The sequence below is a fragment of the Balaenoptera borealis genome (genome assembly GCF_965194805.1).
Source record: "Balaenoptera borealis genome assembly, chromosome: 4".
NCBI lineage: Eukaryota > Metazoa > Chordata > Mammalia > Artiodactyla > Balaenopteridae > Balaenoptera > Balaenoptera borealis.
In genome coordinates, this window is record NC_138861.1 from 52,447,062 (window position 1) to 52,472,659 (window position 25,598).

Below are 25,598 nucleotides of genomic sequence, written 5' to 3' on the forward strand. Positions count from 1 at the left end.
TTCAGCTGCTTTTGTGATTTGTGAGCTTTACTCAACTGCAAGAAACAACAAAAGAGCAGTGATGATAAGTGACATTGATCTTGCATACTACCGTGTGGTAGGCATAATTCAAATCCCTGCCTCAGTGAACTTACAAGTTACACTGTATATAATGGACCTTTGGTGTCAGTCTTGAGTATTAGAAACCATGATGTCAGACCCTAATGTGCCGGGGTTTATTGCATCATACACAGCATATGAACAAAAATCATATGAATGATCAAGCTTACTTTAAGAAGATCAACATGCTGTCGTATATAGTTGGGTGAACCCTGAACAATTGGCTTTGCTTTCTTCCACTGCTTCTTATAGCCAAATATTGTGCAGCTTCGTGACAGACTTTGTAGAGCACAAGGAGATCCAGCACCAGGACAACAGGAGTCACCTAAAGTTCCTTATGAGAGGCAGCAGCTGCCCAAGGGCAGGCCTGGACCAGTTGCTTGCCACACACAGATGCCAAGAGTTCCAGCTCAACAATATTATCCCCATGTGAGTGATATGGTCCAGATTAAAGGAGGAACATTTATGTATTTCAAAGTGGTGGTTTTAGTGTCTTGAGTAAGAGACCAGTGATAAAACTAGACAACGTATTATTTTAATGGTTATAGTTTTTCTGTTCTTGAAAGTAGCATTTATGATGTTTTTAAAAATTATCCCTTTAATCTAGTCAAATAATTTACAAACTAGGTAAAATTAACTTAAGCTCTCTGGGGAGATTTCTTCTTATTTCTCCATCACTCAAGCTTAAATTACACATGTACATCTGTTCTTGAAATTTTTACAATTTGATTCATCTAACAAACTAAGTAAAGTAGTGGGAACAATTTTGTGGGTAATTTGGTCAATTTTTTAAAGTGTTTTTAGAAAATAGTCTCTTTTTAAGTATTATTTTCTGAGTCATTAGTGTGGTTTTACTATGTCTTCTGTATCAGCACAATAAAGAGTATCCAGAATACAAACATTTTTTTGGACAACTTTATATTAGAGAAAAGTGAGTGACCAAAGGTATATGAAGTTGTAGGTCATGGGGAATGTAAAGATGATTAAATAATTTTTATTAATCAACTAATTTATTTATTAAATTAAAATTACCAAATGGTTAGTGGCATAAAATGTGACCTCTTATTGTCTTTTACTATTTCATGTAGAAACTTATATTTCCAGACCAGCAGATAACCTTCATGTTCTTAAACAAAAAGTATATTTTCGTAAGTAATAAATGGTCTTGATTGATAACAAAGTTAGTAGGTACTCTGCTCATTTTATTTTTGAGATGAAACCACCTCGATGGCAGTCTCTCTTTTTTATTTAGTTATTTATTTAAAATTTTTATTTATTTATTTATTTCTTTTTGGCTGCGTTGGGTCTTTGCCGCTGCGTGCAGGCTCTCTCCAGTTGCGGCGAGCGGGGGCCATTCCTCGCTGCGGTGCCTGGGCTTCTCGCTGTGGTGGCCTCTGCCAGCGCGGAGCAGGGGCTGCAGGCACGGGGGCTCAGCAGCCGTGGCGCACAGGCTCAGCCGCTCCGCGGCACGCGGGATCCTTCCGGACCAGGGCTTGAACCCGTGTCCCCTGCACTGGCAGGCAGATTCCCAACCACTGCGCCACCAGCGAAGTCCCTCTGCCCATTTTAAAATAGAACAAATTGCTGATAGAATTGAAGGGGTCATTTTTACATTTTGTAGCAACAGTAAGCATAAAACCATGAAAAAAAAAAATTCATGCTCTTTTGTCTATTATGCTTTTGATTGCTACTTAATCAGGATAGATTACATTTGAATATAATTATGACTGTACTACTCTCTGTTTTGTTTTTCCGTTCATTTGACAAATACGAATTTAAGGGCCTGTCTTTATTCTCTCTGTTGAAGGGTATATTGGTAAACATAACTAAATTCTCCACTCTTGTTGCTAGACTTCGAAAGTCTATGACATAGATAGGGCAAATCAGGTGATGGCTGGGAAACTGAGAGGTGGAGAAGTCTAGCGACTAAGCAGAGTTTTAAGACATAGAGCTTGAATTTGTCAGCATGGCTAGTTAATGGTTAACAGGATTGGAACTCCTAAGCTAAGCACCTTGAGTTTGACCTCACTGTGTCAGGGCACTGAAGTAAGGCGTTCTCTGCTTTGGGAGAAGAGAATATTTACTCCTTATGTCCTTGGGTTTAATCTATCTTTCTGGGAAAATGTAAAAACCATGAAGGACTTTTATTATACTGTGACTTAGCAGTCTCATACTTTAAGAAAAGGAAAACAAATTCAGTCATAAATTATGCAGTGATTTTCTTGATTAAAGCTTATGATATGTTGAATGAGGACAGTGGCTTGTGGTTTTAAAGGCATGTTTATAGGCAGGAGTAAAGGGATTTCTGAAAGGGAAGGCAACTGAGTAGGAGTTCTCCTACTACGACCAGCACATCTTTGCTATTAATTGTTTATATGATAGAGTTTCTTCTACAAAGGTTTACTTGACAAAAGATATTCTGATAGCTTAAAAAAATGTTTTTGAAAACCTCTGGACTCCAGGGTAAGCAACATGGTGTAGCGTGGCAGACACTGGCCTGGGAATCAGGAGACCTAGAAGCAGTGCTAGCTCCATCAACAACAGGTTGTATGGGCTACAGCCAGCCCCTTCAGTTCTCTGGGCCTTGGTTTTCTCAGTGGTAAAGGGTGGGGATCAGATTGGATGATCTTTAATATGCTCTGATTGTACGATTCTAAGCCTCACACGGAACTAACATAATTTTTGTGGCTCTAATAAAATCCGGAAAAGGGAGCTTATAGCAATATGTTTACAGATCTAATAGTAGCATGAATACAATTAGTGCTTCAAAAATCACTTTTTCACTCAATTACCTTTTTTTTTTCCCCCTGGAATGTCTTCTTTCCTTCCCTACTTACAGAACTTACTTTTTCCCACTTACTCTTGACACTTGAATGGCATTGTTCTTTCTGCTTTGATTTAGTTTTCATATTGATTTTTCTACTGCCTCCCTTCCCCTGTTCTGTTGTGAAAGGTTTTTTTTTCTTTTGGAATCCCTTGAAAGGGATTACCTGAAAGCAGTTGCCTGGCTAACGTATGCTATCTTGCTGCTCTTATTTTTTGCTTTGCATCTGGCTATTAATGCCTGTTGGGTTTTGTGTTTCTTCTTTTAACATTTTCATGTTTTATGTTCTGTGATTGCTATTTCTTTGTTCAATTCAGGTTAGAATTGCCCCCACTGTCACTACCTGGAGTAACAAAACTCCTACCGCCCTTCCCAGCCATCCACCTGCAGCCTCTCCCTCTGATACACAGGTATATCCTTCATTATTCCTCTTTGAGCAGAATTCTGCTCACCTAAATATATAGTTACATATTCTCTACCCACCTCCCTTAAGTTCCCCTCCCCCCATCTGTCTATCTGCTTATTGCATTTTAGTGCTTTTAGGATGCAAGAAGCAGTTTTTAGCACAATTAATTTATTTTCTTATCACTCTCCTCTTCTTTTGCAGCTCTAAATTGACTTGAACTAGAAAAACATTAACCAAGGTTCAATGGTTTAAATCTGATTTCACTGAATATTTTTTCCTTTCTTCTTCTTCCTCCTCCTCTTCTTCTTTTTTTTTTTTAGCATCGTAGAGAAGATAATATCGCCTTGTGGCATTTATACTTATATTTCTGAAGCATTAGTTGTGGATGGACTTTAGTAGAGATGGAAAATCCTAGTGACTTACTATAAACATCATAGATCCTATTTTATGAGGCTGTTAGCATCTCTTGCCATTCATTGTTATTATTGCTTTGGATCTGTCTAATCTTTAAATCACACAAAATGTGTTGCTCAGAAAATGTGTCTTGAAGAAGACAGTATGCACGAAATGCAGTTTTTTTACAGAACTTTTTTTCTTTTTAATTCCATTTCAAAGATTATAAATCCATCTGGCAAGATTCTTGGTTCCAGATGTAATCCTCCTTTTTACCATATTCTCATTTCCTAGGGAGAAAATCCTCCACCTCCAGGCTTCATAATGCATGGGAATGTTAATCCAAATGTTGCCGCAGCTCAGCTTCCCACATCTCCCGGCCACGCGCACACCCAGGTGCCACCTTATCCACAGTCGCAGCGTAAGTAGTGTGACCCTGAAGTCCTGTCACGGCAGCATGTCTCGTTTTATCCCGTGTAGTAACTGTTTACTTTGAAGCTCCAAAGCCATGATCAAATCAGCGGTAACAAGTAAAGAAAGAACCATTCTGTGTAGGACTTGAGTCCTTGCTCTAGCGAAGCATGGTTTCCCTGGGAGGCATCCTGAATCAGCATGCGAGGAAACAGCTCCTGTGTCAGTCCATTCAGAACAGTTGGCTCTTATTCCTGAGCCTGTTAAAGAGAGTCAATTGTGCCATGATTTTGGTATAAAAAAACAGAATTTTAGAAATTATTTGGTACATATTCTTTTCCTTTAGGCAAGATGATGCAAACCATTTTTGGAAAATTGGTTCCAAGGGACATTTGTTGTCGTCTTCCATTTATTTACTTTTTTTAGGAAACAGACTATTTTTTAGAGCAGTTTCAGGCTCACAGCAAAATTGAGTGGAAGGTACAGGAAGTCTCGGTATACCTCCTGCCTCCGTGCACAGCCTCCCCACCACAGCCATCGTGCACCACGGTGGTCCATTTGTTACAGTCAGTGAGCCTACACTGACTCACCATTTTCGCCCGGAGTAGTTTATCTTAGGGTTCCCTCTTGGTGTCAGACACTCTGTGAATTTTGACAAATGTATAATAATGACTTTTCCCCTATTGGCTTTCATTCTTTTTAAGAAACTATTTACACTTGCAAAGTAAAACATCACCTCTATTTTAAAATTTAAAATAAGCAAAAATGCAAATCTCAAAGTGGATAATTATATGACTGAACAACTACTATAAAACAAGAGGATGTTACCTAGCAAGAACTAATCTCAACGAGTGTGTTCTGTGCTCATAAGATGGGTGTTCTTACTTAACATGAGTACAAATTTGATAGAGCTTTTCACTCAGTGCTCAGCGTGAAAGTGCTGTCTTCAGGGTAGAATGAGCACAGTTCTGTTGGATTCCCTCTGCAGAGGTTCATATTCTGCCCATGGTCACACAAAAGGTAATGGTATCTGGGTTCAGGTCTTTGCATTAAAACACTAGTTGGCTGTCTGATTGCTTACTAACCAACTTTGTACAGAGTAAGAAATATAATAATTGTCTTGTCAGGGATCATACAGAGTTGCCTGTTAATCTGGAACTGTGCTCAAACCCAGAATTTGAGTAGCTGATGATTTTACTAGATGTTGGAGAAGGTATCTGATTCGTAACAATGGTGCTCACCCTACAGTTGTTAGGGTGGAAGAGGTCTTGAGCTGCCACCAAGCTCCCTTAACTTTTACTGTGAAGGGGACTGCTGTGGGTGTGTAATTCCTGCATGGCTCCACCTGATGGCTAGTAGGTGTCACTGCAGTCTTCACAGGAACAGGACGGCTCAGAAGAGGGTCAGTCTTCTGGTTCTCCGGTCTCATGACTCAAAGATTTTCATAGCCAGCAGCAGTCTGGAGATGGCAGGGTTCAAAGACTGGATCCAGTGACTTTTGGCATAGTTAGGGCATCCAGACTATCAAAAGCATAACTTGTTTTAAGTGGGTAATGTTTGGTTGTAGCTTATTATTAGAAGAATTGAAAATAATTTCCATAGAATGAGATAACTTTGGTTTTCTGTTGCTGTCTGAATAAATGTGTAACTAATTAAAATCTCTGCTCCTTCTCCCTGGTGTAGCTTCTCAGCCAGCCCAGCAGTATTCCTTCGGAACAGGGGGGTCAGCAGCGTATCGACCTCAGCAGCCTGTTGCGCCCCCTGCTTCAAACGCTTACCCTAACACCCCGTACATATCTTCCGCTTCGTCCTATTCCGGGCAGTCTCAGCTGTACACAGCACAGCACCAGGCCTCTCCACCTACCTCCAGCCCCACTGCCTCGTTCCCTCCTCCCCCTCCCTCTGGAGCGTCCTTCCAGCTCGGCGGACCAGGAGCTCCCCCGTCATCTTCAGCGTATGCGCTGCCTCCTGGAGCAACAGGTACACTGCCTGCTGCCGGCGAGCTGCCTGCATCCCAAAGAACAGGTCTGCGCTTGAAAGGGACTTGGTTTGGCTCCCTCTTTTATTTTTTCCTGATCACGTGGGTGCATGGAGGGGAATTATTTCTAACTATAAACTGGGCAAGGTGAGGTATGGATTTAATTGTATAACAAATTCTAAAACTATTTCTAAAAGTGTGATTTTCCCATAGTGAACTTTAGTTGCTAAATGAGAAAAGCTTTAGAGCTTTAAAAGGGTAAGAGTATATAATCTGCCATTGAATTTAAAATAAGCGGTAAGAAATTAGTTGGCCAGATAAGTGGTGGTTGGAACTAGATTTAATTGACACTAATTTCTTTGCCAGAGTAAAACGATGCTCTGTGTTCTTCCTGGATTTTCAGTTTTTAAAATTATTTGTGCCTTAAATTCATTCATAGAGATTAAATAATATAGGGTCTTAATGAGGCTGTACAAATTTTGTAATTATGTTTGTTTGTAAAGGTGAGCAAGGATCTCGACATGTATTGAAAGGAAAAAAGTGAAAGAATGCAACTCTGACAGAATCTCTAAGACAGCAGAAAGTATACAGTAGTGCAAGGATTCTCTCCATTAGGACAATTCTACCCTCACAAACATTTTGGAAATTTCTAGGCATTTTTGTTGCTGTTGGCAGTGTAGTTCTGCCTGAAATTTTCTAATTAAAAGCATAATTTAAAATTATTTTTATAGTAAATACACATTTTATAAATTCTTTTTATCTTTCATGTTACAATTAAAACATTATATTACTTTTTTATGAGTAGGTAATATTATCTGATTTTCATGTTAGGATTGTAAAAGGGGCCTCAGAAGTATGTATTACAAAAAGAGATCAATGAATCGGGGCAAGAACCACTAACATAGTAAAGAATTCAGACTTTGGAATCAGACTTCCTGTGTTTGTATCACAGCTTCACTCCTTTCTAGTTATGTGACCTTGAATAAGTTACTTAACTTTAAGCCTCAGTTTCCTCATATAATAATAGTATGTACGCATAAGCTTAGGAAGAGATTGAAAGCATTTGGGGACGGTGACTGCAAAGTTAGCCGTGATGACACCTCGCCCAGAATTAGAGCTCTGGGCCTTTTCCTTTTGTCCCTGGTTTAATGTATACTTGTTACTAAGGGTATTTGAAAATAGTTTCCCTTTCAGATTATAATTGATGGTTTTAAACTAGAGGGGCAAAACAGAAGTGAGTCTTGCTTTCTAATACTGAAGTTGTTCCTGGAAGTCCAGTATATGTTTTTCTCTTTTTAATCTGCTAAGCAGTAGCTTTAATAACTGAAAACACTGGTCATATAATAGGATTTATTGAGGAAGTATTTTTTTTCTTGGAAGTCTTATGGATCCAGAATTATACACATATCTCCTTCTCTCTTCTTTGATATATAATATTAAAGTCCAAAGTACCAAAAATCATACACACAATATGTATCAGCCTTTACTGCACAAATAAAATTTGTATAATTTTCAATACAGATATTTCAATAGGTTGATATTTAGAGAGGAGTGTTCATTCAATTGTAGAGTTCAAAAAATTACCTTTTAAAACCTGGATGAGCGAAAACAGTATATATTCTGAATAGTTGGGTAATAGCTTGAGTGAAAGATGGATTCAAGTAAATCCCCACATAGGAAAGTGGTGCAGGGAAGTAGGAAAGCGAATTATCATTTATTGAACATACATTGGACATGTACCAGCACTGCTGTATATTTTCTTATTTCTCATGAGAAATAGGAATAATTATTTTTTTAAAAATTGCCATGAGGAAGCTTGAGTTTCCTAGGGTTATGTATAATGTTTTCATGATTGCACAGTGATAGTCTCCAAGTTGAGATACAGCTGAGATGCCCAGGTCTCTCAGTCTTCAGAGCCCATGTTCATTCTTCTTTACCAGATAGTCTAGTCCTGATGAAAGCAGTAGAAGTAGCTATCAGTGTTGGAATTACAGAAACATTTAGCATCACTATTTTAAGCATTTGTTGCTTCATCATCTAAGTTAAATATTTGCATGGGTATTTTTTTCCTCCTTAAGCTAAAGGGCATTTGGCCTTATAATAAAGTCTTTGCTTATGTTCAAAGTAACAATATTCTAACCTGGCTGAGAAGCAGAGTAACTAATAGGAAGATGAAGCCATACATTTTGCAATACTCAGCATGCACTAAAGCTAGCTGCTTTGTCACCTCTTGCATGTTAGTAGTCCCTGTATTTTAATTAACAGAGCTTTACCTTATTTTATTTTTTAATTTCCTAAAAAGTTTGCTTAGGTTATACAGATAACTGTGACTAAAAGTTTTATCTTTGTTCTAATAGGTCTTAGATTATTATATCATGGTTTTCTACGGGACTTGGAAATTCCACTTGTCCGGTGGATTCTTCTTGATAGACACTAGGATTTTCAAGCCCTGTAACTATTAGTGAACCACAAAATTATGTGCCCACTGCTCAGAGAAACTCATGTTGCAATCATCAAAACATTCATTCAGTAAATTCTTAATGAGAACCTGTTCAGTCTATAATCAGAATTATTCTAGGCACAGGTAGGAAGGCAGAAAACTACAGTACATTTCTATTTCTAGTGAACAGCACATAGCTTTGTTGTAAGTTGGAACATAACATTTGTATTTGGGCCAAATTTTGGAAGACATTAAATGTCAGGGCAAGAAATTTATACTTCATACAGTAAGAAGAAAATTTCTAGTGGAGGAGTTTGAACTACTGAGAGGCATGGTCAAAGTGGTACTTTAGGGAGGTTAACCTGGAGGTGGTTCTGCAAAACAGATTGTGGGCAGCATGGCAGAATCAGAGGCAAGGAAAACAGGCTGTCTCCAAGTTCAAGGTATAAAGTGCTAACAGCCTAAGTTAGTATAGTGCAACATGTTTCAGTGGTGGGTGGCAGCACAAAAAGCAGGAAGTTTTCCTAGCTTTACTGTGCAGGATAAGTAAGATACTGCTTGTACCCCCCCCCCCTTTTTTTTTTTTGTCCCTGGTTTAATGTATACTTGTTACTAAGGGAGAGCACTTTCAAATGTGAAGGCCCAAGAAGTTTACTTAGAAAAATTTTCTGATAAAATGTCAAGCTCTCATGAAGCTGTTTTTGAGTAAACAGTATTAAAAAATGGAAAATTTAATTTGGGTATATATATATGTATATATATATATAGTCTTGTGCTCCTTCACATAGTAGAGTCTTGAAGGGGCATAATAGTGAATATTTTCGTGAAACAGTGGGCTGAAAAAAAATTTTTTTAAATTTTCATAAACATTCCGTAGTCAAATTATAAGTACCTGGTTTTTAACCCTTTAAACAAAGGAAAGGACCATGATAGCCTTCCTTATTTTTCTTTGGATAAATCTATTTTATCTCGTGTCATTGGAAAATGACCTTAAGGATTCATTCTCTCTAAATTTAAATTTTTAACTTTGTGGTGCCTTTTAAAAAACGTGACGTGCGAGGCTAACGGCGAAGGGGGAGGTGTATGATTAACAAGGATGCTCTGTCCTCTGCGTCTCAAATGATCTTTTAGCCGAAAGTCTCCGTACCATTGGCTCTAATATCCTTCTGTGAATCCACTGAGAGTATCTTAGCCAGTGCCTACATCCTACCATTATGCAAGAACACCTTGAGAAGGTTCCCATTGAGAAGGGAGATTCAAGTAAGGAGGGTAGCAACTCCACTTCTGTATGTGAGACCAAGCACTTCTCTCTTCCTTCCCTAAAAACCATGTGGAGGACTAATCCCTACACTAAGGTGGATAAGGGTCTCCAGAATCCAGTGACATGCCATATTCAGTTTTTAAGTTAATTTTCCCTTGATTTTTAGTAATTTTTTACTGTAGGATTTTGAAAGGCCTCAAATAGTATAGAGAATAAAATTAAAATTATCTGTAATTCTGCCACCCATATATAACCACTAATAATTTAGGTGTATTTATTCCCTTCGTACGCATATATGCACACATATGTATGTATGCATATATTAAAGTTCTTTTAATGTAGAATATACATAACATAAAATTTACCATTTTAATCATTTTTAAGTGACATCAAGTGCATTTACATTATTGTACAGTCATCACCACTAACTACAGAACTTTTTTGTCATCCCATACTGAAATTTTGTAGCCATTAAAACCCCTCCCGTTTTCCCCAGCCCCTGGTAACCACCGTTCTACTTTGTCTCTATGTATGTATTCTAGGTACCTCATATAAGTAGTCATACAGTTTTTTCTTCTTGTAACTGGCTGTTTCACTGTCTTTAAGATTCATCCATATTATAGCATGTAATCAGAATTTCGTTTTTAAAGCTGAGTAATAGTCCACTCTATGTATATACCACATTTTGTTTATCCATTAACCTACACATGGGCATTTTGGCCGTCGTGAATAATGCTGCGATGAACATGAGTATACAAATATCTGTTCAAGTCCCTGGTTTCAGTTCTTTTTGGGTATATAACCAGAAATGGAATTACTGGATCAAATAGTAATTCAGTGTTTAATTTTTTGAGGTGGTGGCACTATTTTACATTTTCACCAACAATGCGTAAGGGTCCAATTTCTCCACATCTGCACCAACACTTGTTGTTTTCTGTTTTTTTGTTTTTAATTCTTGCCATTCTAATGGGTGTGAAGATAATAGTATCTTATTGTATGCATGCATTTTTAAAGAATCGAGATCATAACTCCCACATACACTCATAATTTACGTCGTACTACTTTCCTTAATATTACACCATGAACCATTTTCCAATGTTCTTTAAAGTCATTGTCATGTTTAAAAAGAGAGTAAGAAAGAGATTTATGCCCATTTTTAAGGTTTTTTGAAAAGGTAAAAAAGATTATCTTCCCTTACTAGTTTTATGAGAGAATTATGTCCAAGATTAGACTGTGCTATCTTTTTTTAAACATATTGACCAAGAGTATCATTTTGCACATCCATAATGAACCCCCATAATACTGTCTCCTGTAGATATTCACGTTCTTCATTTAGTTTGCTTTACCTAGTGTTGCTATTAAAGTGTGTCTCCATAAAGTAGAGGTTAATTTAATTGTTTTTTTTTTTTTTTTTTTATGGCTGTGTTGGGTCTTCGTTTCTGTGCGAGGGCTTTCTCTAGTTGCGGCAAGTGGGGGCCACTCTTCATCGGGGTGCGAGGGCCTCTCACCATCGCGGCCTCTCTTGTTGCGGAGCACAGGCTCCAGACACGCAGGCTCAGCAATTGTGGCTCACGGGCCTAGTTGCTCCGCGGCATGTGGGATCTTCCCAGACCAGGGCTCGAACCCGTGTCCCCTGCATTGGCAGGCAGATTCTCAACTACTGTGCCACCAGGGAAGCCCTAATTGTGTTTTGAAAAAGTGATACTTAAACAATTTAAAGATATAAAAGCAAAAGTATTGAGGGGTTAGAATCATAGCTAAGATAAAACTGTTAAATTGATCAGAGATTTGAACAAGGATTTTCTGGGCTGAAATAAAACATATTGCTAAATATATTGCATGGTTTGAGGTTAGGAGGGGCCAGTTAGGCATATATTTTGGTGGGAACTTTGATTATTGTACAGTCGTTATTTTCAATTCAACAGGCAGCCCACCCTCAAGTTATGAAGGATAGCCAACTGGCTATATGTTCCTGTTGAAAATCTTTTTGTTTCTTATTTCATTCAGTTTTACTCGTAACTTTCAATTTAATTTGATTTCATTATAACTTTGGTGTCATTCTACCAAAGGGTCATATGAAATTGTTCCACATACTTTTTTGTGCTGCTAATAGTTGGTGAAATCAGGATACCCACTCAGGCTTTAATATTCAAGGCTAAGATCACTGCCACGAGAGGTTAGAGGAAAAACTGGTCTCACCTTCTGCTCCCACGTTTCATAGGGCTAGAGAGGAGGCATGTTGTTGAGACTGCTCCCTGAAAAAAACGATCAAGGCCAGGGTACCTCCAGTACTTTTAGGTTTTTCACACCGTCGACTCCCCACCGCCCCACCCCAATGCCAAAATCCAAGGATGCTCAAGTCCTTTATATAATGTGGTGTAGTATTTGCATATAACCTACGCACATATACTTTTATGTCTAGATTGCTAATAATACCCAATACAATGTAAATGCTGTATAAATACTTGCAGCAAATTCAAGTTTTGCTTTTGGGAACTCTTTGGAGTTTTTTCCTTCCTGAATGTTTTTGATCCTCAGTTGGTTGAATCTGCAGATGTAGAACCTGGGGAGGGACTGTATATTGACCCCCTCAACCCAGAAGCTGAAGTCTGGTGCTAGTGAGTACATCAGTAGTTTCAAGTCAGGTCTGTCAGGTCTGTCCTCTGTCATAACACACACACAGTGACTCCCAGGGTTTTATTAACTGTTGTGCTGTGAGGTCATATCTTGCATGGGAAGTTAAATTGTAAAGTCATCATTTAAGACAAAAATAAGAAATCACTTAAGAGTCAGTTATCCGTGATCACCCCTTTCTTCAGTTAAGCCCTCACGAAGAAGTTGCCTGTGGTCAGAAGCCATATTGCATGAGAAACATCTATCCTTAGCGCCATACAGAGAAATTCCATACTGTGGCATTAGTTCTCCCACCTCACAGTTTCTCTGGGGCATGTGCTTCTTGAGTAGAGCTCAAACTGAATTGAACTCACTAGTTAATGCTGTATACTCTCGATTCCTCTCTCCCCGAGTTCAACTATCATAACTCCCACATACTTACGGGATTCCCGTAAGTTGTATGTGCATATGATGTATCCCGTAAGTTGAATTCCCGTAAGTTGTATGTACATATGATGTATCTACACTGCATGCTTTTGATTGGAGACTGGGCCTGGACCAATCCTGAACATCCGACAATTTTGGAATTGCTGTATTAGTTCTCAGCCTTCTTTCCTCTTGTCCACTGCCAGTAACTTCAGTTCTTTTAAGAGAAGTAGTGATTTCTGGAAGATTTGTGCTAAACAGTCTGCAAATCTGTATATTCTTATAGAGAAGACCATATGAGATGGTTACATATTTACTGGGCCTGTTCCCATTTATGCTCATATTCATGGTGTGACCCCAGAAATTACAGTTCCTCCAGAATGCAGATCCTTGGGGCCTCCCAAATCCAGCAGTAAAGTAGCACCTCCTTGTTAAGATCGTCTAACATGCTTATTATCTTTAACAACGTAGTGTTGAAGTCTGCACGACAATGCAGAAATCCTCCCATTTCTCTTTAAAACCCTGCTACTTAAAGAGGATTTGGACCAGCAGCATTGGCATTACCTGGGAGCTGGCTGAAGCAATAGAATCTCAGGCCCTATGCTATACCTAGTGAATTAGAATTTGCATTTTTGCAAGCTCTTCAACTGATTTGGATTCACAGCTTTAAAAAATACTAAAATGGACACAGTTATAATATGTTAGGAAGTGCTCTCATAAATGAATTAGCTTTGCCCACAAACTGATTACTTTCTTAATCCGATAGAAGCCATTTCACGTGACTTGATTAAAAAGTAAGTTTTATTCCCTTATAAAATTAGTTTGTTCTTTCTTTGGGTTGATGAAGGGAGGAGAAACAATTATAAAATGAGTAGAGTTTACAGTTTGCAGGGCAGAAATAGAGACACAGATGTAGAGAACAAACGTATGGACACCAAGGGGGGAAAGTGGTGGGGGGGGTGGTGGTGTGATGAACTGGGAGATTGGGATTGACATGTATACACTAAAATGTATAAAATGGATAGCTAATAAGAACCTGCTGTATAAAAAAATAAATAAAATTAAATTCAAAAATTCAAAAAAAAAATGAGTAGAGTTTAGAATATCTTTGATGATAATACTGTTTAAGTGACTTTTACATTTTGTCTACGGAAAATCAGTCTATGCAAGACCAGGCATCTATGTTGGAAGGTGAATTAGTTACAAAATATATCTGGAAATCTTTGAATCACTGACTATAATTAATGAATGGATATTCACAATTATGCATGTGAACTTTAAAGCCGATAATACCCTAAATCTGATCAGTTCTTAATTGAATCAAATCTTAGAACTGACTGAATTAACATAGTGACACAAATGATCTTGAATCATAAAAGTTGTCTATTTTATATAGGCTGAAAGACAAGGCTATACCAAGATTGTCTTAGATATAAGAAAGCTTAGAAGGTGATGGGAGAGATTTGAATGATTAGTCTGTGTATAATGAGAACTTTAAGAATTTGTTAAGCAAATAGCAGCATGTGGTTTAATATTTTGTGATTAGCTCTTGAATGTTTTGAGGCTCATTTGGCGTTCTGTCTCCTAGTCACCTTGTAGAAAATTAATTCTACTTTTAAAATCAAGGCAAATGAGTGCATGCTGGTTAGGAGAAGATCTTGTTTTTACAAAATTTCTATGACATTATGTTCTTTGGTTTGCTAAGCAATTTTGTTGTGATTTAATATCGTAGATATCAATAAAACAAGCAAAAGTAAAATACTGAAAGAATGTTTATTGAAAGAAGAAGAATTTTTTGCTTTTACATATACACATACACAAAACTTAATAAGATGTAAAATGATTATATTTTGATTTAGTAATTATCTTATCTCTGGCATGTTTTATTCCATTTTTCTTTAAAGATACAGGCATTCAATAAAGATGTTTTAAAAAAATTTTTTTAAAGATACAGGCATTAAGTGCCTTAATATGAGTTCTACTACTCATATTCATTTCTCACTTTGAGATGACAGGTTTTGGGAGATTTGAGGGGGGAGGAAATTTCCTAAAGGTGACAGTAGTTTAATTTTATATTTGCTGCCAGCCTGGAAATTTTTTTTTGGGGGGGGGGTATTAAAAAAAAAAATCTTACCACAGATATGTGAATGCCTTTTTCTACTTTATAGGTTGTTCTTAATGCAAAGGTGATAAAAACATACTGGTGTTGCATAGTTGGGCTCTGTTTTTTTAACAGTGTTTCTACCATGTGGATGATTTGGGTATGCTGAATTGCTCTCTGGGGAAATAGGAGATTGCCACTTTTATTCTTTTTTTGTGTGTTGAATATATCAGAAGCCTTTTTTTTTTAGCAGACTCAGGTGATTTATTTTGTCTTTCTTAGGAGAGAATTGTTTGAAGGTTGTATACCAATATAGACATAAAAGCTTCACTATCCTTAAATTTAGTACAACTCTTTCACTTTAAAAGGAAATAATGTCAAGATATGCTGCTTTCTAAGCCAAGGCCCTGTGATTATTAGAGGTAATGAGTTTGAGAGTCCAGGGCTACTAGTGATCCCAGCAGCTCAGCTGGTAAAACTTCTGTGACAGTTATCTCAGGGTGAAAGTAAAATCTGAAGGTATTATATGATGGACACAATTTAGTTTTCTTCTTTTCAGGATTCTAAAGGAAAATGCCCTCTATTATCTGTTATAGGTTCTCAGAATGGTTGGAATGATCCTCCAGCTTTGAACAGAGTACCCAAGAAGAAGAAGGTACTAGAAAAAGATGTCTATTCAGTTGCCTACAGGTGTCCTGTCAATCATGTAGCCACCTGAAGCACACCACACTTCACTGTTCCTTTAAAGGCAAAGCTGACTGACTGATATACTTAATATGTGTATTTCAACTTACATCTTCTAATCCATGAAGGGAAGGAAAGAAAGTACAAAATAGTATGGTGGTATGAATTAAACCCTTTTTAAAAAACAAGATGTAAATTCCCAGCAGATCTTTTCCAAAGAGTAGGAAACAAAATTTCATGCTTCTCAAATGGTTTTTTTTTAGGAGTTACTTTGGTTTTGGGTTCTAACAGTAATCATGAATTTGTAATTATATTTTGGACTATTTTTGTCTATCACATACAATATGAAAAGAAATAGCCTTGTAGCAGAGCATCATTTAGATGTTAATAACTGTTGAGAGCTGTTAGAGCATAACTTAAGATTCTTCTTTCCTTCTTTTACCCCAAGCCTTTTTTTTTTTTTTTTACTCCTAGTGATGTCTGTCCCCCAAGTATAGTAATGAGAGGCCAGAATATAAAATTGGGAGATACTAAATGAGCAAACCCCCACCCCCAAATTAGGTCAATGATAATCAGAAATTTAATCTACTACTTTGAGTGTGATTGATCATTAAGTAGGTATCGCTTAATGATCTAGGAAAAAGGTATTACATCTGATCACATAACACACACAAACACATATTTGGTATATCTGATCCCAGTATGGCTAGATATAATTCTCCAGACTTTGACATCCTCTTTCAAAAACACCATGGTTTTGGCCCATTATGGGATAAATGTGGAAGGTAAAGGGGAAACAAAGGTCCAGGTTTGAGCTCCCAGCCCTCTTAGCTAGATTAGCTTTACTTTTATGTTTTTCTCTAGAATTCTGCATAAAATTTCATTTTAAAAAGTATTCTACTGTTATTAAAAAAATTTTTTTTAACCATGGAATAGTCTAACTCCCTTATTTATTTTTTTAAATTTTTTAATTGAAGTATAGTTGATTTACAGTGTTGTGTTAATTACTGCTGAACAGCAAAGTGATTCAGTTATACATGTATGTGTGTATACATTCTTTTTTAAATATGTTCTTTTCCATTACGGTTTATCATAGGATATAGAATATAGTTCTCTGTGCTGTACAGTAGGACCTTGTTGTTTATCCATTCTATACATAAAAGCTTACATCTGCTAACCCCACCCTCCCATTCCAACTCTCCCCCAACCCCCTTGGCGACCACCAGTCTGTTCTCTATGTCCCTGATTCTGTTTCTGTTTCATAGATAGGTTCATCTGTGTCATATTTTAGATTCCACATATAAGGGATACCATATGGTATTTGTCTTTCTCTTTCTGACTTACTTCACTTAGTGTGATAATCTCTAGGTCCATCCATGTTGCTACAAATGGCTAACTCCTTTATTTAAAGCTGAGGAGATGTCATCATACCGTTTTTTTCCATACTCTTGGTGCCTTTTATTTCTTTTTAAAGATGCCTGAGAACTTTACGCCTCCTGTTTCCATCACATCACCAATCATGAACCCCTTGGGTGACCCCCAGTCACAGATGCTGCAGCAACAGCCTTCAGCTCCAGGACCACTATCAAGCCAAGCTTCCTTCCCGCAGCCACACCTTCCAGGTGGCCAGCCCTTCCACGGCATACAACAATCCCTCAGTCAACCAGGCATGCCTCCGTCTTTTTCAAAGCCCAATATTGAAGGTGCCCCTGGGGCTCCTATTGGAAATACCATGCAGGTAACAGTAAATCTGTGGAAGTGGGAGATGGCTCTATTTCGGTATGTTTTCTTAACGTTTTAACTTTTATGGTTATACCTTTATTATTACCTCAATTTGATTTCAATTTAGACAACTTAAAAATAATACCTTTTTTTTAAGCTTGTTCATGTATGTGTATTATTTTTCAATGACAAGGCCATATACAAACTTTCTAGAAGGAGCTTATGTATTTACTAGTATATGTTAACAGTAACTTGGCAATTACAGTATTTCATTTGATCTAATCAGTAGCCACAATTTAAGATCAGTTGAATCCATATTTGCATCCAATGTTGCTAAGCAGAAGCTGTTTCCAAAGGTTTTTTCCTTTAAAATAGAAAATGAAAATGTAATGAGTTATATATTTTCTTGTGTATGTGTAAGAGCTAATAATATAGCCATATCTTTAGATGGAGATATAAATTTGTGCTTGCTTTTCACATACAAACAGCTAGTTGGCAGGGCTCTAGATGATGAAAAATCTATCATATTTCCATATAACTGACTTAGACATACAAAGAGAAACATTTTGATCTATTCATGAAAAGTAAAGAGGTTGGGTCACAGCTCAACATAAGATGAAATCAATTCCTGCCCAAGTATAAAACTAGCTCTTCTCTCTGTTACTGTCTTTGACTCTCTGAAGTCAAACTTGTAAAGATTATATCTCTACCACAAGACTATGTTTTGCGGTTAAGAGATTTCTGCCTAAGGGACTTCTAAACATTGACAGTTGCATTATAAAAACAAGTGTTTTGATGGAGATGGGAGGACCCTCTTCTTTCCACGAGAATATATAAAATTACAAAGATGCACTGTTAATTTTTTATAATTACACGTCTGTGGTGTTTGTGAAGCCATTCACTTTTGTTTAGTGCTGGGTGCTCATGCTGTGCTCATCTGGGCCAGAACCCCAGTTACCGCTGAAAGGGAGAGCTGCACGGATGCGTGTGTTCAGCCAGGCCCTAGTGTCCAGCTTCCTCTCCACCTGGTTGTCTCTGGGGCACCTCACACTTAACATATCCAGAATCTAACTCATCGTCTTCCTCCCAAACCTAGTCGTCTTTTGGTGTGTCCTGTTTCAGCTAATGGCACCATAACCCTTCCTATTTAATCCAGCCAAAAACCTGGGCATCATCTTTATATTCTTTTTCCTTTAACCTGTTTTTCAGAGCTATCCCCGAGTCTTGTTGATATTACTTTAAAATCTCTCTCAAATCCCTTCTCTAGTCCCTTTTCCAGTCTAGTCCTTGCTACCTTCGTCTCCAGTCTTAAGCAGTGCAGGAGCCTCTAGTTGGTCTGCCAGCATCTACTTTGACCCATCTCTTATCTGGTCTTATCTCCTCATTGCTTAAAACGTTACAGCTTCCCATTGTTCTCAGGATAAAGACCAAAGTATTTCACATTGTCTGGAATCTCTCAGCTCACACTCCTCCTTGCTCGCTCTCTCTGCTCCAGCTACAGTGACCCCCTTTCAGTCCCTTGTATCATGATCCTGCCTGTGTACACGTTCTTCTGTCTGGAATGCATTTCCTCCCCCATTTAACTGGTTAACTCCTACTTACCCTTCTGATATAACTTCCTTAAAGAGCCTTCCCCTCAGTTAAATCCCAATTATGTTGTCTGTTGGTTCCAGTGATGTTAACTTAATCACAGTTGCTATTTTACATACATTTTTGACATTTTAAAACTTTCTCTTCCATCAGCCTGTAAACTCCCTGAGGGATGAGATCATTTCCGTATTGGCTCACCAATACCTAGCCAATGCCTAATACATAATTGCCTAATGTTTTCTATGAATGAACTAATCAGTCAAAACTTTAAACACTTACACATTCCTTCTTTGTTTTCCCATCTGTACATTCAGTAAGATCATGGTCTCTTCTATCCTCACCTTTGGTGTAATCTTGCAGTTTGATAATAGCCCAGCTAACACCCTCCAAGAGTAAACCAAAGAATAGAAGAACGTCAGGATAAACAAAAATGAGCCAACAAGCAAAGCAGGCAGCCACTCCAACCAGCCAACTTTGTAAATGCCTTGTTCTTTTTATTTCCTACTGGCACAGGTCTCCTTCCCATCAGTTATATAAAATAGTGATCAACGTATGTTCCATAATTAATCAAATACTTTATATCCAATCCTATTTTTGAATAGAAGCTGTAGAAAGAGTACCTGTATATCTTCTACTGAATATCTGATTTTCATGTTTGCTTATCCCAAGTGATTTCACATGTTTATTTTTCATTTGATTTTGAATAGCCTATCTACAAGGTCGTTGGTTTCTCTTTATCACAGATTCAGGGCTTTGTGTATAGGTAACTTCTGGTCATTTCTAGTCATTTTATGGTATTATTTATTCCAGCATGTGCAGTCTTTGCCAACAGAAAAAATTACCAAGAAACCTATTCCAGATGAACACCTCATTCTAAAGACCACATTTGAGGATCTTATTCAGCGCTGCCTCTCTTCAGCCACAGATCCTGTATGTATTTTTTATTTTGCTTAATTAAAAGAATCCCTTATGGAGCGCTTCTATAATGATTGCTTAAAGTTTTACAAGATGTATTTTGAAAGTTTATGCAAAAGTAGTAAAGCTAGCACTTATATATAGTTTGCTGTACATATAAAAACACATTCAACTGCTTTTTACATATAACTTTAATCGTTAAAACAACCTCATGGTAGGTAGGTTTGTCATATTTATTTACAGAGGAGGAAATTAAGGCAAAAAGCAGTTACGTAATAATTAAGGCAGAGCCAGCATTCGAACCTAGTCTGGCTCCAGAATTCATGCTTTCCACCACTATGCTGCACTGAGTCTCATCGGCAAACCTTATGCCTAGCACAAAAATACAACAGAACGGTGAAACTCAGATTTGGGGTTTCTTTCTGAGCTTACATCAGAGCTTTTAAAAGTAGATAGACAATCTTTAACTTTGCAAAGACCTTAAAAATAGTTCAGTGCTTTAGATATTGGAGTCATATTCATAGTCAAAGTAACTGATTTTACTCAGTTTATTAGAGGATGACTGTATTGGCAACAATAAAAGTTCCACAAAGCCAGTTTTGTTTTAGATGAAATTTCACTTTCTGCCAACAAACATTGAATATGTTTATTTAGTCACTGGCCGGTTGTCTGCTTGAAAAACAGCTTCTGGAATTTGTTGTTTCATCAAACACTGAGTATTAATGTGTGCAGCCTTCTGCCCGTCTTTTGGAAAGCAATTCCCTGCACTGCAAGTGTCAGGAAAGCAGAGGCAGGGGAAAGGTAACATAAACCTTAGCGCCTGGCATTCTGGGAGCGATGGGAAGACGAAGCTAGGAACAGAGAACAGGTGAGGCTGTTAAACAGGAAAGTGTACAGTGTCTCCTAGGCGGGCAGGTCCTCATCATACAAAATGGAGGAATCCTAATAAAAATGTGGGAAAGCTCCAGTCTTCCTTCAGGCATGAGTTAATGTAAATAGAGGTTGGGAGGACACCTCATACATGGCCTAGCTTAATAAATTTTTGTTGAGCTTCACCTCCTCTAGGTCACCATATCACCTTCCTTCTGGTTACCCAGGACCCCTGGGCAGAAGAGAAAGACAAACTGTTCCTGTCACTAGTTGGGGAGGAAGTTCAAATACCGCCCAGGACTTCTGCTGGTAGCTAGGTGGGATTAACTTTGAACCCTCCACAAAAGTCCATCTTAATCAATACTTGACATCATTTTTATAGTATGGCTTTATTCTTATTTCCACTTCAGTTATGTCCAAACAGCACAACGTAATTTTGCAGCACAGCTTAGTTTGTAAGGTTATCCTCGATGGCGTCACCTCTTCCGCACTCCTCTTCTGACACACTGACATTCCCTCCTCAGACATACCAAGCACGTGTCAGCATCAGAGACTTTGTACCTGTGGCTCCTTCTGCCTGGAACTCTTCCCCACAGAGCTGCATAGCTCTTGCTCACTTGTTCCTGGTGTCTGCTCAGATGCCCCATTAGCCGTCAGGACTTTCTTACCACGTCATACTGCCAACACTGCTGACCCCCTTACCCCGTTAACTTTTCTTCATGGCACTCATCACCATCTGACATACAATATATTGTTTATTTAGTACCTTTCCCCACCCAATAGAATATGAGATCCATGAGACACAACACTGTCCCAGCATGGCGCGTGGTAGTCACTCAGCAAATATTGAAAAGCAGTGTCACTTTTAAGCCTGTTGCATAATGTAGATATGAAGTTAATCACAGTATAATTTAAACCTTTACTTTTAGGATAGTTTTCTCTCACTGTACTTACAGTACTAGGATGAGGGTAGGAGGACTCCTTAATTTAAGAACTCATTTTAACACTTCCCTCTTAATAATCTTAAACCACCGAAAGATAATTTTCTCCTTTTTTTGGTGTTTTAAAGGCCCAGAATAAGACAGGATTAAATGTACCAAATGTGACTGAGTGTATAAGTAGTACTTTTGAGATTCCAGAGTTCAACTGTATGTTTGCCTTCTAGCGCCCATAATGTTCATTTTATTTAATTTACAGTAACTGTTAGACATTCCTTTCTGTAGTACACTGACCCCTTGCTGCCTCCAGGTGGCCCTTCGTGTTGCCTGTGCACACAGTGTAGATGGGCACTCACTCACCTCACGTGAGCCGCAGTCCCCGTGAAATCAGCCAGTGCTCCACTTTGCACCCTAGGAGGAAGGCTCTCACTTTCTTGCCCTCCCTGCCTTAATAGATACTGATTTCTGTTCTAATAATCTGTTCAAGTTCCTCGGTCCTAGCTATCTCCATTTCTTTATAAAATGAAGCTGTCCAACATCATGACTGTGAGGTTTAGTGAAATGACATAAGGCAAGTTCTTGGGATAAAAGTTATTGTTCATACATAACATACCTGTTTTTTCTCTCCTGCAGCAAACCAAGAGGAAGCTAGATGATGCCAGCAAACGTTTGGAGTTTCTGTATGATAAACTTAGGGAACAGACAGTAAGTTTGTGGGGAAAAGAAGGATTTATGATAATCATTTATTCCTGGTTGCTAGTAAAATAAGTGTCTCATCAGCACTTGCATGTAATATATAGTATGCTTGGGGGCAAAATGATCGTGACAGTTCATAGAATGGGCTTTTCTCTGTCTAAATCTTACATTTCAGTCACCGGGGATAAGGGGATAGGGCAATGTGTGTGTGTGTGTGTGTGTGTGTGTGTGTGAGAGAGAGATTAAGAGGGAGAGAGAATTTTTAACCTTTTTTATAACAAAGAGCAGATATACAAACTGGCCTGTACTGGTCCTACAGTAACTGGCCTTCTGTTCATTTTTATATGTCCCTTGAATTAAGAAATCAGAGTGGGCAGATACTCTGTTTTCCAGAGACCAAATGTGTAATCTCTCTCATAGTCTAAGACTCTGATCCTTTTCTTTTAGAATAGCTATTACACAAAGGCAAAGCCAAAGGTAGCCACAAATTGAGCAGATCAATGTGTATAACTATGAAGATGGTCGGCAGTAAGGAGTAAATGCCCTGTGTGTTCTGTTCTCTTGTCTCTCCCAACCTCTCCATTCCTTTCTAGAATTGTTTTGTTTTATTATTGAAAGTCCTAGGAGAGAGAAAAAGAATTGGGACTTCTTCACATTTTTGCATTTTAGCATTTCTCTTCCCCATTCCATATATCAATGCCATCAGCTAAAAATAACCATTTGTCTCCTGAGAACCAAACCAGAGAAAGTTGATATAACAGTGGAAGTGGCGTGGCCCATGGACTGATCCAAAATAAAGTCTTCTCTGAAAAGTATGGACATGTATGCCAAGTAATGACATGGGGGGAAAAAAAACTAGAGGTCTTATGATTTTAAGAGATGACAGGATTATGAAAAGCAGTTAAGAACTGGCAAATTGAGTACATGATGAGGACCGTTGCCCTCCTAATGGCAGTGGACCAGAACAGAAGTGCAAGGTTTCTATTGTCCACAAGGTTTTAGAGTAAATTGGGCCCCTACTTCGAGATGTCATGATTAAGAATCTTGAAACTCCTTCATGACATAGGAAAAATTTTAAAAGGTGTGAGACAGTTATCTAAAATAATTTAGTTATTTCAAATATTTAAGTTATCTAAAATAAAATAATAAGAAAGCTCTTAAGTGGAGAGAGACATTAACATTTCAACTTGGGGAAGGAAATCTGGCTTTTCTGTAAGAAAATACCTGGCTTATCATACATGTATAATTCGTAAATAATTCCTTACATAAATCATTTTGTCATGGTTCTATTTTATAATTTAAGTGTTGGTTGGTCCGAGAATCTTTCTAGAAATGCTCACCAGTTTATACATTTTTAAAATAATGTTTATTTCAAGCTCCTCTTAAATATCAGGGTTTAATGTTTATAGAGGGTCTCATGGAAAATTCTTCCTTAATTTAATTCTCTCTCTCAATTCCACCTTTATTTCAGCTTTCACCAACAATCATCAATGGTTTACACAACATCGCAAGGAGCATTGAGACTCGAAACTACTCAGAAGGATTGACCATCCATACGCACATAGTTAGCACCAGCAACTTCAGTGAGACCTCTGCTTTTATGCCAGTTCTCAAAGTTGTTCTCACCCAGGCCAATAAGCTGGGTGTCTAAAGGATGGCTTCACTCTCAGCCACTATTGCCGTTTTTCCAAAGAAACATGTTTTAAAAAACGATAAGATGTGGACCAGTCCTCCTTAGCATGTTTCCATAGCAGCCACTCAAGAACATTTACATTGTTTCTGCAGATATACTCACCTTAGACCTGCTCAAAACCCTGGTGCTTTCTTTTGTTTTAATCTTTGATTGCCTGTGATGATTTTCCTATTCTGCAAATAATGTATTTCCTGGATTACACATAGTATGCTTTCCTGAAGTATTCTGATAAAATATGGTTTTTGAAACCTCAGGTTTACTTTTTGGAGAAGGAGCCTTTGGTTATGTGTAAAGCAGAGCTGAAACTAAATTTCTTTCATGTCCTCCCTACTTCCTCCGTGTCAATCAGATTAAAGTGTGTAATCCTATTTATGTGTATGTAGTCTTTTTTTTAAACAGCTACTCACAGTTTAGTTTAATCTCTATTTTTTGTGGCTTTGGCTTCACTTTGGTCCTGAACAAATAACTAAATCTAGAGGCTGCTACATAGATTTTAGCAAATATTAATGAAAAGTGGGATCACTAGTTTTAAGTATCTATAGGAAAAGATTGAGCATTTTCATTCTGTAGGATGCTTAGAACTTTTTTCTATTAATGTTTTCAATATTCTGTTTGAGTTTTAAGATTGAATTGTCTCCATTTTATATTTAGAAACTTATTCATCCATTTTTTAAAAGTTACCTATTTCTCTGAGGTATTTAAGTTCAGAAAGAAAGCTGTAACTTCTGCCAGCCTCCTGAATCGACATATTTTCAGACAGTATTTTCGTCAAATGATTTTATTGTAATCTGTCTTAAGAACAGTGTGGTAAACAAAAGATAATGGTCCCCATAGAATCTTGAGGAGAATTAGATAATAATAATTTCTGTTGTTTGAGCAATTTTACCTAAGTGAGTTGGAAAACTAGAAGATAAAAAGTGTGACTACTGTGAAGACAGGTGCTGTTTCAAGGACTAAGTGCAGTTCATCAGGCATTTTGCAGCCTAAGTGACATAGTTTGCAAGACCCTCTTAATTTCCCTTTGCTGGGATTCCCTGCTCACCAAATAAAACCCCTCTTTTAAAAAGAAAAATAGGGACTTCCCTGGTGGTGTAGGGGTTAAGAATCCGCCTGCCAAAGCACGGGACACAGGTTTGAGCCGTGGTCTGCGAAGATCCCACAAGCTGTGGAGCAACTAAGCCTGTGCGCCCCAATTACTGAGCCTGCGCTCTAGAGCCCACGAGCTGCAACGACTGAACCCACATGCCACAACTACTGAAGCCCGAGTGCCTAGAGCCTGTGCTCTGCAACAAGAAAAGCCACCGCAATGAGAAGCCTGCGTACTGCAAAAAAGAGTAACCCCCACTGGACTCAACTAGAGAAAGCCCACGCACACCAATGAAGACCCAATGCAGCCAAAAAAAAAAAAGACATTAAAAAATAAAAATAATTTTATAACTAAAAAAGGAGGACCTTGATAACATGTATGAGCATTGGAGACTCACGAGTGGGGTGATATATCAGCTCCCTGGGAGTTTGGTGGTCTGAGTCAGTCCTAC

General features: G+C 38.0%; 1 protein-coding gene and 1 long non-coding RNA gene across 4 annotated transcripts; one reads left to right on the forward strand and one right to left on the reverse strand.

The window, feature by feature from the left end:
* Nucleotides 1-321: 321 nt before the first annotated feature.
* Nucleotides 322-24,428, forward strand: LOC309628274 (protein transport protein Sec31A-like). Of its 3 annotated transcripts, none has more exons than XM_082391169.1 (9): nucleotides 322-528; nucleotides 3,241-3,333; nucleotides 4,017-4,143; nucleotides 5,817-6,158; nucleotides 15,549-15,607; nucleotides 17,111-17,374; nucleotides 19,759-19,878; nucleotides 22,305-22,376; nucleotides 23,839-24,428. In XM_082391169.1, the coding sequence occupies exons 1-9, from the start codon at nucleotides 493-495 to the stop codon at nucleotides 24,016-24,018; spliced, it is 1,293 nt and encodes a 430-aa protein (XP_082247295.1). In that variant the 5' UTR covers nucleotides 322-492; the 3' UTR covers nucleotides 24,019-24,428. The 3 variants fall into 3 exon arrangements, with proteins under 3 accessions (XP_082247295.1, XP_082247296.1, XP_082247297.1); XM_082391170.1 differs by having other exon boundaries at nucleotides 5,817-6,113; XM_082391171.1 differs by lacking the exon at nucleotides 3,241-3,333 and having other exon boundaries at nucleotides 324-528.
* LOC309628309 lies at nucleotides 17,565-22,370 on the reverse strand. The gene is made up of 3 exons (XR_014244395.1): nucleotides 22,285-22,370; nucleotides 19,228-19,332; nucleotides 17,565-17,722 (listed from the first exon to the last, which is right to left on the reverse strand). It is a non-coding gene; the product is annotated as an uncharacterized lncRNA (long non-coding RNA).
* Nucleotides 24,429-25,598: the final 1,170 nt, after the last annotated feature.